Below are 16,630 nucleotides of genomic sequence, written 5' to 3' on the forward strand. Positions count from 1 at the left end.
TCCAGCAGACTTCTCCTCGACTGGCGATCCTTAATAGAAAAATGCCAAGGATGATATTCAAAAAACACATCATTATCTCTAGAAAATTTATGAACAGAAAGAAGATTCTTGGCAATTTGAGGAACATGCAACACTTTACGTAATGCAAGAGGACGTGCAGCAGTATGAATTGAACAATGACCAGTATGTTTAATAGGCAAACCTGTGCCATTACCAACTTGGACTTGATCATTGCCGTGATAACATTCACGGACAGCCAGACGGTCGAGGTCACTGGTGATGTGGTCGGTGGCCCCGGTATCGGTGTACCAATCGGTGTCGACCTTTGAGGATGTAGATGCAAAAGGCAGCTGAGGGAGGATCCTTGTTGTAGGCTTCATCCATCATGTACCAGCAGTGTATCGCAGTATGACCCACCTTGCCACAGATCTGGCAGATGGGTTTTGAGGACGGAGTGCTGCGACGATAAGAATTGGCACGAGGCGGAGCACCACCACGTCCACGATTTTGATTGGATCCACGTCCTCGATTCTGGTTGTTGCTACGCCCGCGATTCTGATTATTGTTGCCACGCCCCGCATAGTTTGCAGAAGAACCAACATTCAGCTGAAGAGCCGCCTGATGTTTTAATTGCCGGGCTTCAAAAGCGACGAGGTGCACATATGCATCATCCAGCGTGACAGATGCCATGATTGTCATCGCGGTGACATATGAATCATATTCAGAGGGCAACCCTGTAAGAAGATATGACAGAACTTCATCATCACGTGGGGCAGCATCTGCAGCTGCCATCTCGGACGCTAGGTTCTTGATCTTTCCAAAGTAATCTGCCGCCGAGAGGTCGCGCTTCTGCGCGGTGGCGAGTTCAACTTGTAGTTGAACAGTGCGAGCACGAGTAGATGAAGAGAACTTCTTCTGGAGGGAGTCCCAGACCTCCCTTGACGTCGTTGCGTCGATAACGTCTCGCAGGATCTCCTCAGACATGGAGGAGAGAAGGCCGCTGAGAAGCTGCTGATCGGCGAGGTACCACACCGTGTATGCTGGGTTGAGGACGAGCTGCGTCCTGTCTGTCGTTAACGCCGAGATCATCTGGGCAGGAGCCACCGTAGAGCCATCAAGGTACCCGAAGAGATTGGAACTCCAGAGGTACGGAAGCAGTTGTGCTCGCCAGAGAAGGTAATTAGCCTTCGTAAGCTTGATGGTCACGGCGTGGTGGAGAGGGAGGGCAGCCATGACGAGCGCAGGGGCGTTGATAGAGGTTGTGGTGAGAGGGGAGGAGGAAGTCAATTCACTCATGGATCGATTAAAGACTTAGCTGTGATACATGTTGATCGGGAAAACTCAATGACCCTCATAGCGCCATGGTGATCTAGATATGACATGGTATAAGAATAGAATTCCTAGCTCCAACAGTTAGGGACCTAGAGATAAACAAGGAAGGCATAGCTCCCGTATCCTATGAATATCCCTAACCACCACCTATAGAAGATAGAGTTTGTATCTACCAGTTCTTAACGCATTATTGCCTAAAATAAAATGTATTGAGTTGCGCATATGAATTTTGAAGAATTGCCGGGATAAATGCACTGAGTTGCCCCTGTTCTTGACACATTCATCGTCGAATCGGAGGTAGAAGCTCTCGTCCCGCCTCCATCGCCACCCACCCTGCTCGGCTCCCCGGGGAAGAAGCCCGCACAGGGGATGGAGCTGCCTGGGGAGGAAGAGCCGTCTCCGCAGCCGCCGGGAAACTCACGCCATGGTCTGCGCCCCGCCCGAGAAGGACGTGAGCCGCCGCCGCCGCCGCACGCGCTCGGTCCGCCACACGGGAGAAGCCGCCGGGAGCCGAGATCGCCTGCCTCGGTCGGGATCCCGCGCAGCCGGAGCTGAGACCGCCTGCCTCCTGCGGGAGTCCGCGCAGCCGAGCAGGGTCGGAGAGGAAGCCGAAACACCGCAAGGAGCTCGGGCCGCCTGCTCTGGATCCGCGCGCCGCCTTGGATCCGTCGGGGAGTGGACGCGCGGAGCCACCAGCCGCTGGGGAGGGGATGCGTCCGCGCCGGAGGAAGGAGGAGCAGTTGCCTGGGGGATGGGAGAGGGTGCGCCGCCGGCTGGATCTCGGAGCTCTGGAGGAAGAGAGAGGCGAGAAATAGAAACGGCGTGGATTATTGAGCTAGGATTTGAGGTTTTCTTTTACCAACTTTTCCAAATGCTGAACTGAGTTCCCACTTCCCAGAATTGTTTCCCGGTTTTCACTAAATGTATATCTCCAAAATATATCTAGTGCACATTTCACCAACATTTTAGAATGTTCTTTAAGTCCACCTCGGATTTTGAATCTTCCCCGACACGGAGCCCCGGGAAAATGCCTTTTCGCACTTCGCCCCCTCAAACGCCTCCGCCTCCCGCAATGCAGCCCCTCTCCGCCTCCGCCACCGCCACCCGCTTCGCCGCCCACTGGGTAGCCGACGCCCTCGCCGGAGACGAGACCCTCGAGTTCTCCGTCCTCAAGGGTGAGGCTCCAAACCTCTAACCTCCTCCTCCGTTGGCCTCGACAGCTTCGGTCTCTCACCTGTGGGGTGGTTTTTGGCTTGCTGGCGGTTCCGCAGCGCTCGTGGGCGCCTCGCCGGAGTCCCTCTCGGGCGCCCCGGAGGCCACGCGGAAGCGGGTCGCGATCCGGTGCCTGGAGGAGGTGTCGGCCGTGATAGCTGCTGGGGGCGATGCCGCGGCGACGGAGAAGGTGCTTAGGGTTGATGACGCCCGCTCATGTGAGGATTTGCTGCTTCAGCTTATCGGAGAGGTGAGTTGTTACTATGCACCCATGTGCGTTCTCGCGGTTCGCATTCCCCTTCCGATTTCGTCGGATAGTGCAGAAGCTGTGTGGAGTGCTTGCATTTGTTTCTGTTCATGTTTGGGGACATTTCGTCCAACGGGTCGTGGATAGTTACTGTTAGCCTCCTTATTCCTAACTCGGCATTGCCGCTTTTTTCACATTAGTTGGCCTTTGGTAGAGCGGTAGTGATTGAGTCACAGGTGACGGAGCAAGGAATGTATCCTGAAACACAATTGTGGGTTTTAAGGATTGATATAAATCTGGACACCGTGTCTCATTGCAAACTTATCTTGCTAGGCAATGTCATTATCATTACTTGTTGAAAGAAAAAAAAATGAAGACATAGTGGGGTTAATGTTATAGGATTTTCATTCAATGATAGAGTCGGATTTGTTGCATTGTAACTACTCTGTTCTTTCTGTGTAGCTTTACTGCTTCCGCCCTAATCACTGATCCTATTGTAATTTTACAATATTTCTAGGCTGGACCCTGTTATTAACCAAGTTGATGTATTCTAGTGACATGCTTCAGTATATTGCCCTTACCTAATTCATATAAAAAAACTTAGCTACTTCCTCCTGTTAAGATATACCAATTGTGTGGTACCTTAGCACCAATTATTCTGTAAACGTTGATTGCTGTGACATATTCTGCTACTGCTCCATTGCATATATGATTGTGAAGTTCAGAAAGATTACCGCATCGCTGGACTGTGCCAATGCTCTAGTCTATTGCAAAAATGTAATGGTGTCAATTGCCATCTTGCCTATCATTTATCGCATAAGTGTCCATGTGCATCAAATGTAGAAAGCTCCTAGTCCCGTCCCGTGTGGAGCCTTGTGTTTATCGCTTCCACTTTGTGATAGTGTGACTTGGCTTTTCACATTGTGAAAGATCATGAGCTTTTAGGTTTATCTTTTTTCTTGTTGCAAATAAGGCATGTTGTAATACACGAGTAAAATTTGCAGGTTAGAAATTCTGGAAACTTGGAGAAGGATTTGCTTCCACCTTTCAGTCAAGACATCCAGAATATTATTCGCATCAAGAAACCTACATTACCGCAAACTTCCTTTGAGTTGGTAAGTTAATTAAATAGCTAATGTTAAAACTAGAAATAGAATAAGTTTATGTTAAACATCTTTGTTTTTCTGTTCAGCTAAGAGAAGTTGACCCGGACATCAAGTCTATGGCCCCATCATCCCAACTGGAGCAGAATGGCACCACCCAACTTCACAATGATCAGTCCCCGTGCAGCAGCAATGATCATGTAAATATAGAGAAGCCTAGACTCCCTACAGACAATGGGGAGCTTCAGCAAGAGGCCCTGGTAAATTTAGTGGATGAATCAGACTCAAGAAGTATTGAAAAGGATTCAGTCGCACCAACTTCTGTTCTTCACCAACCATGCACATCCGACAGCAAGTGTTGCTATCCTCTGCAAGAAGATGCTATAGGTGCTGCTAGTTTGGGTCCCAGGTCTCAAGAGAGGAGTCCTATTGTGGAGGGGAAAATTTCTGTTGAAACCGTGCCTGCTTCGGCTAGCTGTGATGCAGCTCTGCAGGGAAGCATTACTGGACCATTGTCCAAGCATGTTATGAAGTATCATACTACCATGGTTCAAAGACAACCTAATAGAGAAACATCTCCAAGTCCACCACACTATATCGATGGAGAGAGACCATATGATGATAGCACCAGCGATCTGCCATCGAAGGATCCCAGGCATGAAGAGTTATCCGTGCATACCACAGTAAATCCAGATATTGACAGAAGCAGTGATGCTTTACCAACAAATGCATCTAAACCTGAGTTTGTTACTACACAGGATACAACCATGATTTCACAACCTCACAGCAGCGGAACTCATCTGAGTACTCTGCAGAACTTAAGTGGTGAGAGAGTAAACCAACATCTAGATGATGTCAGTGCAAGTATTGAGCCAGTGGAAAAGGACCATGTTTATGAGGAGCTGACTCTGCAAGCTGCTAGTGCTTTACCTTCTATAAGCTGCAATGGTGATATTCAAGGAGGGAAATCTGAAACCAATCATCAGTCAGGGAATACTGCAGAGCATACTATGGTGTGTGAACAACAGAATGTTGACAGGTCACATCTAGAAATCAGTAGTTCCAACAAGCTTAATCAAGCACTACATGATGGCAGCATCCAGGAAAATAATGTGGCTAATGGTGGGCCTAATGCACAGATTGCTCCAAGGTCACAAACCTGCAATGTAACCTTGCATGATAAAATTTCGGAAGCTGATTATTTATCTGAGGAGAATACTGGAAAGAACAGAACTGATGTTCTGAAATGTGGTTGCAGTGCGTCTGTTCCAAGCTCTGCTCAGGATGGAGACGGAAAAGGTGCAACGAAGATATTGAACAGGGAAAGTTTTGGGGATACCTCTGTAGAAGTATCTGTCCCTTGCTCAGATTATAGTTTACATGGCACTGCTGCTGCTGGTCTTCTGGCAATGACTGACAAAATGCCTTTCTGTACCAAGGATCAAGACATTAATGATTCTCTTGGGGACTTGTCACAACTAGATTTGTGCATAAAATGTGGCAAAGATGGTCAGTTGCTGAAATGCAGCAGCTGTTTGTTAACTGCTCATGATAGCTGTTTTGGTTCATCAGCAACATTTGAAGATACTGGACTATTCTACTGCCCAGTATGCTTCTATACAAAAGCCACTGAAGCATATAAAAAAGCAAAGAAAACATATTGTGAAGCTAGGAAAAGCCTAGCTGCTTTCCTTGGCACAACACATTTGGTCAGGCAACATGATGAGCAACCAACTGGAGCTCTGCCAGGAGCTGCCAACAGACAGGGACATTCAAATGGGTGTGACTCACCAAAAAGGAAAAATATCGATCAAAATGAAGCAGATAACCTTACTCATCAGGATGAAGAGCCTAATCAAAAGAGGAAGAAGCAGAAAATAAATGCTACAAGTAATTGTTATCCTGAACAGGTAGTCACTGAGAAGGTTCCTTTTCCGAGTTTTGATGTTGCACCCGTGAATAAACATACCATTCTCAAGAATAATAGTAGCAAGAGAGTCCAGGGTGCAGAGAAATGGCAACAGGTGGAAAACAAAGAAGCTCGCAAAGAAGCTGGCAATGATAATTCCTCCCATGAAACAAGAAGTTTGTCTCAGCAAAAATGTGGTCCTGCAAATGAGGAAGTTGAGGCTGACAGGGAGGATGATCTTGCAAATTCTCACCAACCTGATGATACTGATAAATTAGAAGCCACATCTTCAAATGACTCTGGCAATAGATCATCCCCCCCTTGGCATAACATGAGACACAGCAAAGCAAGATTACATGTGAAGGAGACAATGGCATCAAGTAGCTCTAGAAAAACTGCACAGAAGGATCAGCACATGCCTTCTTCATCGAGACAAAGAAATTATGCTTATCAACAGAAGCGTTAGTAAGTGTCATCACTACCATTTCTTTCTCTGACTTAATTCTTACTTGCTTTTTCATATAGCCAAAAGCCTAAATTATTTAGTTGTTCTTTGGATTACCTAAACATTACTGAGGTCTGTTAGAATCATATTGAGAATGTGGGTTAAATATGTAATATCTTCTACTGCAGATGCCAGTGTGCTGTCATATGTTGAGTCCAGATGCTCTCTTGTTTTTTCTTTTTTCTTATGGTAATGTTATTGTGTTCTTGCTCAAACTTTTTCCACTATTTTCTAAGCTCAATATCATGGATAATATGGTGCCCATTAGCTTGAGTTTGAACTTTAAATATCTTAAGTTTTTGAAGAGAACATTGACTATGGCATGCTGATGTATGATGGAAAGTGGACCTCATTTTTCAGCATGAATGTAAATTCAGATGGAGTTTTGTTTATCCATGGTCATTCTGTTATGTTGCAATACATACTGTTTTAATAGGTATTTAACACAGTGTTGAATGATCACACGGTTTCACACCCTTGTGTGATGATAGCCATGATAAAATATTATGTACCAGCTTTGGTTTGAGAACAGAGAAAGGAGCCTGAATTGTAAAATTTGTGTCAGCTTTCTTTAGAGACCAGTGTCTTTCTTTTTCATATATTCAGATGCTCTATTATTGTGGCCTTGTGGGACATTTCATTTATGGAAAAATTACCATTTTATGGTGTCAACCTTTGCTATTCCAAGAACTGAACACATCTATTCGCAGTTCCAATCCTGTTGCACCAAGTGGAAGGCGCTCAAAGCTCTGTTGGACAGAAGAAGAAGAAGAAGCTCTGAAGGTAATCATACATGGCTGTAAATTTCCGCTGCTGAATCCTCGCATCATCTTCTGAGCTGGGAGTTCTCTGGTTAGATGCGTAATAATTGCGGATATTTATATTTTTCACTGTTGTTGATCCAGGAAGCAATGGCAAAATTCACCCCACAGGATGACACGCCAATTCCATGGGTTCACATACTAGAATACGGTAGGGATGTGTTCCACAGGACGCGCCTCCCATCTGATTTGAGAGTCAAGTGGAGGAACATGAAGAAGAGAACAGGCTATTGATTCTGGCAATCTCACATATGCAGCCATTGTATCATATTAGGTCACTAACCCCTCTTTGTCTCTTTGAGCCCATCCGTTGCCATAGCTCGCAGTGTAGTAAATACTGCAGGTGCTAACTCCTCGCTGTGAGCAGGAATGGAGAGTTTCTACTGACAGCAATGTTGATGTTTGGTAAGAGTAGCATATGTAGCCTTAATCATACCTCAAAGTTCTCGGTTGTGCAGCATTTTTGTCCCGTCTACCAAGCCATACCTGTCCGAAATTACCAGGTTATTGTAAAAAGAAAGAAATGTTTATCCTTGACTGAAGAGCTCAAGGGGCACAGGGTTCTCTCTGCCTTCTGAGTAGATTCCTTCTGCACTTGATGTACATTCATTCTTTGGTCATGATTTAATCCCTTGTGTTTAAAAAAATAGAAATACTTTATTATTTCTTTGACAATATCTTCACTGTTGAATCTAAAAGGAAAAAAATGAAAAAAAAATGCTAATTTTGTGCAGCAAAGCGTTGGGGGGCTTCAGGCAGATGGCAAAAAAAAGAAAAAAACGGTTCAGCACAAAAAATGAACCATTTCTGGGATCTCTTGCTCAGGTGAGTCACCTTGATCAATTTGAACGGACGGTATAGAATATGCAGTAGTATTACTTATTGCTCGTCTGTGTATACAAAATGGTCCAGAATGAGACGCGACCTGAATCATCACAGCATGAATGGTCCAAGAAGTTTGTGTTTGGTGAGTGTTGGCTATGGTAGGCAGAGTCGATGCAGCCTAAAAGATTTCAGTTAATACTGCAACAAATAGGCGCCGGCGGCTAGGATAATACTGGTAGGAATGCTTCATTGTATTGTTTTTGTTTAGAGATTGTTCAAATGGAAGTAGTATATCATCAGAAGACTAGTTCGTTTAGAGAGAACCTGACATATTTTGGACATGAACCACCAGCTAGGCTTTAGCCAAGACAGGTGGTTGGTATGCCTAAAATTTGTAAGGTTGTGTCCAAACGAAGTAGTCGCGTGCTGGTGTATGTTATTGAGCCTGTAGGCGAGGTCAAAGCACAACTGGTAAAGCTGTACTGATCGGGTAGAGATGGCCTGGTCTCTGCATTAGCAATTGGAGCAGTACCTACCGGATGGTGCAAATCTTTGTAATGGTTGTAAACTTGGTTGACGAGGTTCTGTGGCTGTCGATGATGTACCAGGCGGATGAGGTTGTGCTGCCGGTGCCACCAGGCTTGGAAATTGGGCAATCCTGTTGGAGCGGACGAGATCCTATGGGGCAACAACTTGGCCGGTGATGGCAACGAAGCTGGAGGAATACTAGTAATACTGTACTGCTACCGGTGTACCGCCGGGTGAAAAAGAAGGGTAAAATCGAGCAGGGACCACGTCCACCACCCGTGTGCCAGCACCGGCCCATGCCGCCGCTGCTGCCACAGCCTGCAGCGAGGCAGAGCAGTAGATAATGGATGGAGCCGGCGCTGTAAAGATGGGACGGAGCGGTGGGTGGTGGGTGGAGCAACGGTAAACGCCGTAGCAGGCAGGGAGGGGGGGGGGACCAGATGCACCCACGACGGTCAGCGTGCTCTCTCTTCCTCTCTCCACACGCGGGCGCGGGGACTCTCCGCCGTCCAACCAAACAAAGCTTCGCCGCCTCTTTCCTTGCTTGGACTACTGGAAGGGAAGGAACGGCGACCAGGGCGGAGCACGGATGGGTCTCCGGTCAAAAGTGGGATGATTTTTAGTGCTACTATCTAGTGGAGAGAAGTTGCGGTAACCAAAGGTGAGCAGAGGAATATGCTGTCGAGCCACGCCTTGCTGCTCTTTCCTTTTGTTTTGTTTTCTGGCCTTGTCGTGGACTGGACTCGCTGCCAAACAACGAGTAGCTGCAGCAGGAAAAATGCAGCGCACCATGCCGGCCACAAGCCACAAGCAAAAAGGATGATGATGCCCTTCATCTGGACTCCGATCGAACCCCCCCATGCTGGGTCCGTTCACGGGCACAACAGTAGTGCTCCTACAGTGCTGTGCTCCTTTTGCTCGGAAAGATACCAAGCAAATGCTCGCTATGGTGTGTTTTTTTTTTTTGGAAGAAATTGCTCGTTGCTGCTCCAGAACTACTAGACACAGGCGTTGAAAGCAGGAAGGTTCGGCGAAAGAAGAACGCAGCCAGCACCGGCACGGAGGGAGATCGCAACCACGGCAAAAAAAGCGATGCGGATGGAGACGCGGCTCCCTGCTCCGCGATATTTGGGTGCGGAGGGGATCGGGATGGGGACGTGCCTGCCTGCTTTTTTGGAATTTTTAGCTTTACGCAGAAACCCGACCCGACGCCGTCGAAGATACGCTCGCGTCTTGCGTGCGAGGCGCGCCGTCGCACCGGGGCCTCTCCTTTCCTTCCCTTTGGCTCCGGTGAGCAAAGAAGAAAGCAACCTAGGCCCCGTTTAGATCGCTTCCAAATTCCAAATTTTTACACTCTCTCTCCATCACATCAATTTTAGGATACATGCATGGAGCAGTAAATATATATAAAAAAATAACTAATTGCACAGTTTAATTGTACATCACGAGACGAATCTTTTAAGCCTAGTTAGTCCATAATTAGATAAAATTTATCAAATACAAACGAAAGTGCTACAGTATCAAAAAGTTCCAAATGTTATATAAACTTGCAATCTAAACACCCCGCTAGGATCCTCTCTCTCGGCAACGGTCAGCTCGGGGGGCGCGCCTCTCTCTCTTCCTCCTCGGTCCTCCGCCCAAGTTCACTCACCCCCAGACTGAGACCCCCTCTCCTGATCCGTCTCTCTCCTTTCCAGAAGGAAGGGGGGGGGGTGGGGAGAGAGAACGAAGCGACGCCGACAACGCCGTCTCCGCTCCGCTCGTCGTCAACCTCAAGTGGTGGAGTGCTTGATTACTCTCTAACCATGACATTTTTCCCCACAAAACAAAAGCTCGCCCTGCCCCGGAAATTCATGGCCGGCCGGCCGGCCCCAACGGGCGCGGTGCGCGATATTTCATTTCCTCGTCCAAACCAAACCAAACACGCCGCACCGAACCAGCACGAGAAACGCGTTCGCTCGGAGACCAAAACTAGATGCGGGCAAGAGCAGGGAGGGGAGGTCGCCGTCCGTGCTCGCGCCGGGAAAACGCATGGCGGACGGCGACGGCTCGCCCTCGGTAGTTCCGCGATGTCCGGGTGGCGACTGGGGCAGGCCACGCCGCCGCCGACGCTTCGGGGCCTCTCGTTCCCCTTCCCCCACCGAGCGACGCAACCTCGGATTCCATCGCTCGGCTTCGCGTCGCGGCACGGGAGCAACCCACCTCTTCTGAAATATATAATCAAATTCAGTTCCCTTTCTTCGAATAAATTCAAATTCGTTTCTGGTCTCTTCAAATCCAACGACGGCGTCGGGCGATCTTTGAACACGGCTCAGTGCCGGGATTGTTTGGAACCGGGACATCGCTCCCATTTTTTTTTTGTTCTTGAAAACAAAATAGAGAAGAAACCCGTCCCCATTCATTTCAAGATGCTCGAAAACTGAAACAGAGGGCTCTGATTTCCAAATTCATTTCAAGCAATTAGACACCCCGAAATGAACGAATAGAACTCATGGTAAGTCAATCAGCTGTCATCTTGCAGCTTTGCAAGTTTTTCAGCCCATCAATCCAACACAAACGGAAAGGGGAAGGGGAAGAAGAAGAAGAAAAAAAAAGAGGATAGCATCACACATCTCTCCCTCTCATGAAGCAACCACATGGCATCTAGTCCGGGCCGGGGACAAATCGTGGCCTAGACGACGGTGTAGAGGATGATCTCCGCGGGCTCGAGCCCCTGCTGCATCTTCGCGGCCGCGCACTCGCCCTTGCGGCCGTCGCTGCCGGGGACCGGCGCGCCGGCGGGCGGGTGGTAGTAGAGGCGCGCGGTCTGCGGGCAGTGGGAGTGGAACCGCGCCGCGATGCGCACCCCCATGTCCAGCAGCTCCACGTACTTGCCCATCCTCAACCTCTCTTCAAATCTCTCTTGGCTCTTGTCTCTTCTCCTCCCTTCTTCTTGGAAAAAAATCTCCGCGGTTCTCGAGCAAGAAGGTCGGGAGGGGAAGCTATGTCAATGGCGGATTGGAGCCAGGTTAGGCTAGAGCTGGTGGTGCTTTTCGTGGAAGGAGGTGTCCCAGGAGCAGGGCGCGGCCATGGGAGGGCGGAGGACGGGGTTGCTCATGCCTGGGAGGAAGGAGAGGGGGGGAGGGGCCCCTTTATACTACTACTGCTGCTACTAGGTAGGGGTGGGTGCGGAGAGGGATTAACTTCTCGGGCTGGAGTTTTTTTTTTCTTTTTTTCCCTCCTCCGATCGGCGCTGGGTGTGGGTTGGCGGCAGCTTGGTTTGCGCTAACGCGTGATGACGTAGACGCCGCGTGGATGAACTACTCCCTCTCATGTTTGTCTTGTTTTTGTTAGTCCTTTTCTTTTCTCGAATTCCTTTGGCCAAGGAAAGAATGGAAGACAATGTTCATTTGTTCCGTTTTGTCTACTTTGCTATGTGGTGCAAGTACTCGATGGTAAAATGGTGGCGGGCTTTGCTCATCGAGACGGGCGTCGAGGTACTCATCATTTCAAATTTTTTTATTTTGAAACGAATCGGACAGAAGAAACAACGTCTAGACTGGTACACACTTCGTTTCATTTCGTTGGCGTCTTGACTGTAAGCCAAACTAACATGACATGGTTTATTGTCAGCAGACGTGCCTACAAGTCGAACTACTGTGATTGCACTATGTTTTTTGTTGGCATCTTGATAATAAGCCAAGCTAGGATGACATGGCTTATTGCCAGCGGCCGTGACTGCAAGCCGCGCTAATGTGACATGGCGTACTGTCAGCTATCTTGACATGGCTTAATGGGAAACGATGGCTCCTCTCTACGACTCGCTCGTAGAGACGTTTCTCCGGTCCAACGCAGTAGCAAGCGGCAACTACTCCGAGTGAGCGAGAGCGGCCGACTGAGCAACGTACCACTCCTTGAGAGAGTTTTTTTTTTCTCTTTTTTTTGAGGGGGGCAAGCCACCAAGCGTCCCTCCCATGCACCCCTCCCTGTTGCTTGGAGGTTTCCTCACGGCTCGCGTGCAGCGTGCTCTCGTCTCCCGTACAAGGAAAGCAGCAGCCCCCGTCCTGTAGCCTCCTGGCCAGCTGCAGCCTCGCCCAGATGAAGCCTGCCTGCGCTGCTGCTGCTGCTGCTAGCTCCCCTGACCTTGCGTTTCTGAACGGAGCCCGCGTCGCTCGCTCCACCAGGAGTACTCCTCCCGCGGCGCTGACGTGTAACAGGAGAAATATCGCCGGGATTCCGTTCACACGCGCCGCGCCGTCCTCCCCTGCCCCTGCGGCTGGTGGCGGCCGCGGCGGCGGGCCTCCGGGGCTTCCCCTCCTGGCCGCTCGTCGTCTGGGCCGCTGCCCGGTGCCCTCCTCCGTCCACCAAGCAAATTGCCCGACGCGCAGAGTGCAACGCGCCATCCAAACATTACTAGACTTTTTCTTTTGGCGAAAAAAATATTATTGGACTTGGAAGACGACTTTGGCTGATGTGCTGGTACAAACGCTGGCACTAATCATGTTGTTAATCTAATCATGGGGCGGGCATCGGCTATGTTTAGAATACAGCTATGTTTAGATTTTTTTAAAAAATAAATTTTTTTAGTTTTAACTACAAATAGCAAAATAATTATGAAAGCTAATAAATAAAAATTATGTTAATAGATGAAACCAATTTTTTCTATTTAAAATAGTTTATTTTTAAAGATAGTGTTGGTCAAAGTTTAAGATTTTGATTCTCGCTACTAGCACAACCGGGACGACCTGACCTTGCGTTTTTGAACGGCGCCCGGCGCGCCCGGGCCGGCCCACCAGAATATACCAGGCGATAGGGGAAAAAATAAAGGTCTGTTTGGATCCACCTCCAAATGGCAAAAGGGTAAATGGTAAAATTTTTACTCCTATCATATCAGATGTTTGAACGCTAATTAGAAGTATTAAATATAGTTTAATTAAAAAACTAATTACATAGATGAGGACTAAATGACGAGACGAATCTATTAAGCCTAATTAATCCATAATTAGCAAAATTACGGTAGTATTTGCCCTTTTGCACTTTAGGATGTTTGGATCCAAAAATACAAAAGAGCAAAAAATTTTGCACTTTCTCTTTCTCTTTCTTATTCATCCAAAACAGGTCCTAACATCGCCGGGGTTCCGTTCGCACCCGCGGCGCCGACGTGTCGCGCCGCGCTCCCCGCGGCCGACGGTTGGTGGCCGGTGGCCGCTGCCCCCCGTCCAAGCCCACCCACCGCCAAATTGCCTCCTGGTGCGCGGAACGCGACGCACCACTTGTGAGCGTCTCGTCTGACCTTTTCCTTGGTCGCCTGTGCTCGCTCGTACAGACGCTGGTACTAATCGCGTTGTCAGTCGGTTTTTTTTCTTAAAACATCTTAATACGAGCCGGCGACCAGAGATTCTGGTGCCGCCGGGACGCCGTCACGTCGTCGCTACCTAGAACGCACCGAAACTAGCCGGGATTCTGGTGCGGCTTTTGTTTGTCCCTTCATTTCTGTCCCATTCCTCCTCCGTTATCTGCCGATCCCGTCCATCCATGATCTGAATCCGAGTGCTAGCTGGTTGTCCCGGCACATTTTCGGTCTGCTGATTCGGAGCGCTACCCTTCTCCATCTCCTGAAGAAGCCTAGAGGCATGCCACGGGACGCCATGCTTTTTAGAGGAGAAGAAGGAAGCAACCTGATGCTGCCGTGCAGGTGCAACAGCATCCACCACGCGCCAAGGATCGGATCGAACGCTCGCTGCTGCCCCACGTTGTCCGTTGCCGCCTGGCGCGTTACGCGGCCGGCCGGCCCATCCGGTCCCGTTACGAATTCGGCCCATTAAGCTAGCACGTTTCTGGGTGGGACTGGGGGGCTCCCGACTCGTCCAGGCCCAGCCAAGCCTCGGAGTCTGGTGTGGCCAGCCTGCCCTTAAAATAGCACCGTATCATTTCGAATCCTGTCATTATATAGCTCCAAATTAATAAGTACTAACTATAGAAGGGTTCATATCTTTTCTTAAAATGCAAGGAATTAACATTGTCAAAAGTTTAGCAGGAAATAAATCATTACTAATCATATATGGAATTACTAGCCTGCCTCAAAAATAGCTGGATATCGTTGGGAATCTTGTCACATACATAGCTCAAAATTAATAAGTACCAACTATAGAACGAATTTTCGTACCAGCCTGTCAGTGATGATGTATAGTTATACTAGGTTCGTGCCAGAACACAAACCATTCTAGCTACGATCACAAAGGATCCCTTCAAATTTCTTCCAACATGGGGAAGTACACAAAGAATGCACTGGTGTTTTTGTCGCTGCTTCTTCTTGGGTACTGTGCAGCTCATGCGCAGGGTAAGTGGAAACCATAAAAAAAATATTGATTAAGTGGTGGATTAGCCATTTTACGATTACCCCCCTGGCATTTGCCCAGTGAAATGCTTATTCTTTACCTCTTCACAAATAGGCCAAGGCGTCGGCGAAGCAGGCGCTCCAGTTTCAGCTCAACCAGAAGATGATGATTAACGTCCAAAACCACGATGTGTTCCTGGAAAGCTTAATCACCATTGGTGCTGCACCAACAGCCGCTAATGCGGGGACATGTTATCCGACACTGGATTGGTGCAGAATGACCTGTTAGCACAGTGCAATGACACTGGGCAATGTCATCGAATAATAAGGGAACCATGATCATCTGGACAAATTTCTTTTAGGAACGATATGAACAATTATGTGTCAAAGCCGAATCGGAACAATAGTACCATTGCAAATTGAAGGTGCGTGCACATCTGGGTGAACCGCATCGTATATTGATCGGACGCCGGATCGCTTGCAAGTTGCTGCAAGCATGGTGAGTTGTGAGCTGGTGGTGACCATGAACACGATCTATACAAGCCCAAATGTGGTCTCTCGTTCATATTTGGGCTCTTAAGCCTCAAGAAGAAGGGTCTCTCTCTTCTTATTGGCTCCACCGGTCAAATATGCAGGCCGTTTTAGGATTTATTGGCCCAAATATTTTTTAGTTTTTTTTGCAGCTAACAAATATTTCTAGATTTGACCGTTTATTATAATTGGATTTATAAAATTTTGTGTAGATCTACGCGATTAATAGATTCATCGTGTTATTTTTTAACCTATTACAGTACCCTAACATGATACATACAATGCGAGTTCGCCAGACTATATTAGAGTGGCAAAATTCCCCGCGGTAACGGGCTCCGCGGGGACCCGCCCCGTTAACGGTGGGGACGGGGCAACATTTTGCTCCGTGGGGGACTCGGGGCGGCGCCCCGAAATTGTGACGGGGCGGGGTGGCAGCGAATTTTACCCCGTGAAGGTCCATGGGGATCTGAAATAACATATGCTCCATTGAAATTCAGCCTATGATAGCCCAACTGGAAATACTAAAGGCGTGTTTGGTTTGGCGCCTACGGCGCCACACCGCGCCGCACTTTCCGCGCCGCAAGTGTGGCGGCCGAATCGGCCGCCGCACCTTAGGCACGTCGCGGCGCCGTAGGCGCCAAACCAAACAGGCCCTAAAAGCCTAAACCAACCCCCAGCCCACCAGCTGCCGCATGCCCCGAGCCTCCTGCGTCCCGCCGCTCGTGCCCGCGCCTCTCCTCGAAAATAATAGGAGTCACGCGCGCTACTGGGTGTCATTGCATCACAGAAGGCCGATGTACATGCAAGAATTCATCGTGTTGCAGCCTGACGCACATGCAGACACCCATTGAATTTCGTGCAAACATAGATTCAAATAAAAAAGCAACAGTTTGCAAACCAATAATCCAAATCAAATTCAAAGTTCTTATAACGATTATAACGAGATCTTCAAAACTAGACTACATTTGACTATATTTAGAGAAATTTTATTTCTGGAACAATTTTATTTTATTCCAGTATATTTGTTCTAGAACAATTATTTTAGAAAATTTTGTTTATTCTCAAAATAATTTCTATTTTCACTAAAATATTTGTATTTTTATTTACAATAATTTTGTTGCAACATTGTTTTCAGAACAATTTTCAATTTTGTTCCACTCTTACAAGATGCAATTAGTGTTTAACTAAAGCACATACGTGCTACTTGTTTCGGCAGGTGGGGCAGGCTTGGGCAGATTTCCTTTTGCGACGGAGGAGCAAGCAGTCAGGCGCTACCCCCGGAAGCGCCCCCTCTCCTCTCC

At 48.2% G+C, this 16,630-nt stretch overlaps 1 protein-coding gene across 1 annotated transcript; it reads left to right on the forward strand.

The window, feature by feature from the left end:
- Positions 1-1,672: 1,672 nt before the first annotated feature.
- LOC112883474 lies at positions 1,673-7,778 on the forward strand. The gene is made up of 7 exons (XM_025948780.1): positions 1,673-2,178; positions 2,341-2,507; positions 2,604-2,794; positions 3,796-3,906; positions 3,984-6,268; positions 7,019-7,091; positions 7,214-7,778. Exons 1-7 carry the CDS (start codon positions 1,757-1,759, stop codon positions 7,361-7,363), a joined length of 3,399 nt encoding a protein of 1,132 aa, XP_025804565.1. The 5' UTR covers positions 1,673-1,756; the 3' UTR covers positions 7,364-7,778.
- Positions 7,779-16,630: the final 8,852 nt, after the last annotated feature.

The sequence above is a fragment of the Panicum hallii genome, chromosome 2 (genome assembly GCF_002211085.1).
Source record: "Panicum hallii strain FIL2 chromosome 2, PHallii_v3.1, whole genome shotgun sequence".
Classification (NCBI taxonomy): Eukaryota; Viridiplantae; Streptophyta; class Magnoliopsida; order Poales; family Poaceae; genus Panicum; species Panicum hallii.

What these genes read in the sequence shown, in the direction of transcription:
- LOC112883474 (XM_025948780.1), top strand. Translation starts at nt 1,757, where the DNA reads ATGGTCTGCGCCCCGCCCGAGAAGGACGTGAGCCGCCGCCGCCGCCGC. An exon ending in ATTATTGAGCTAGGATTTGA is followed by an intron (nt 2,179 to 2,340) that starts GGTTTTCTTTTA and finishes TGAATCTTCCCC; the next exon opens with GACACGGAGCCCCGGGAAAA. An exon ending in GCTTATCAACAGAAGCGTTA is followed by an intron (nt 6,269 to 7,018) that starts GTAAGTGTCATC and finishes ATCTATTCGCAG; the next exon opens with TTCCAATCCTGTTGCACCAA.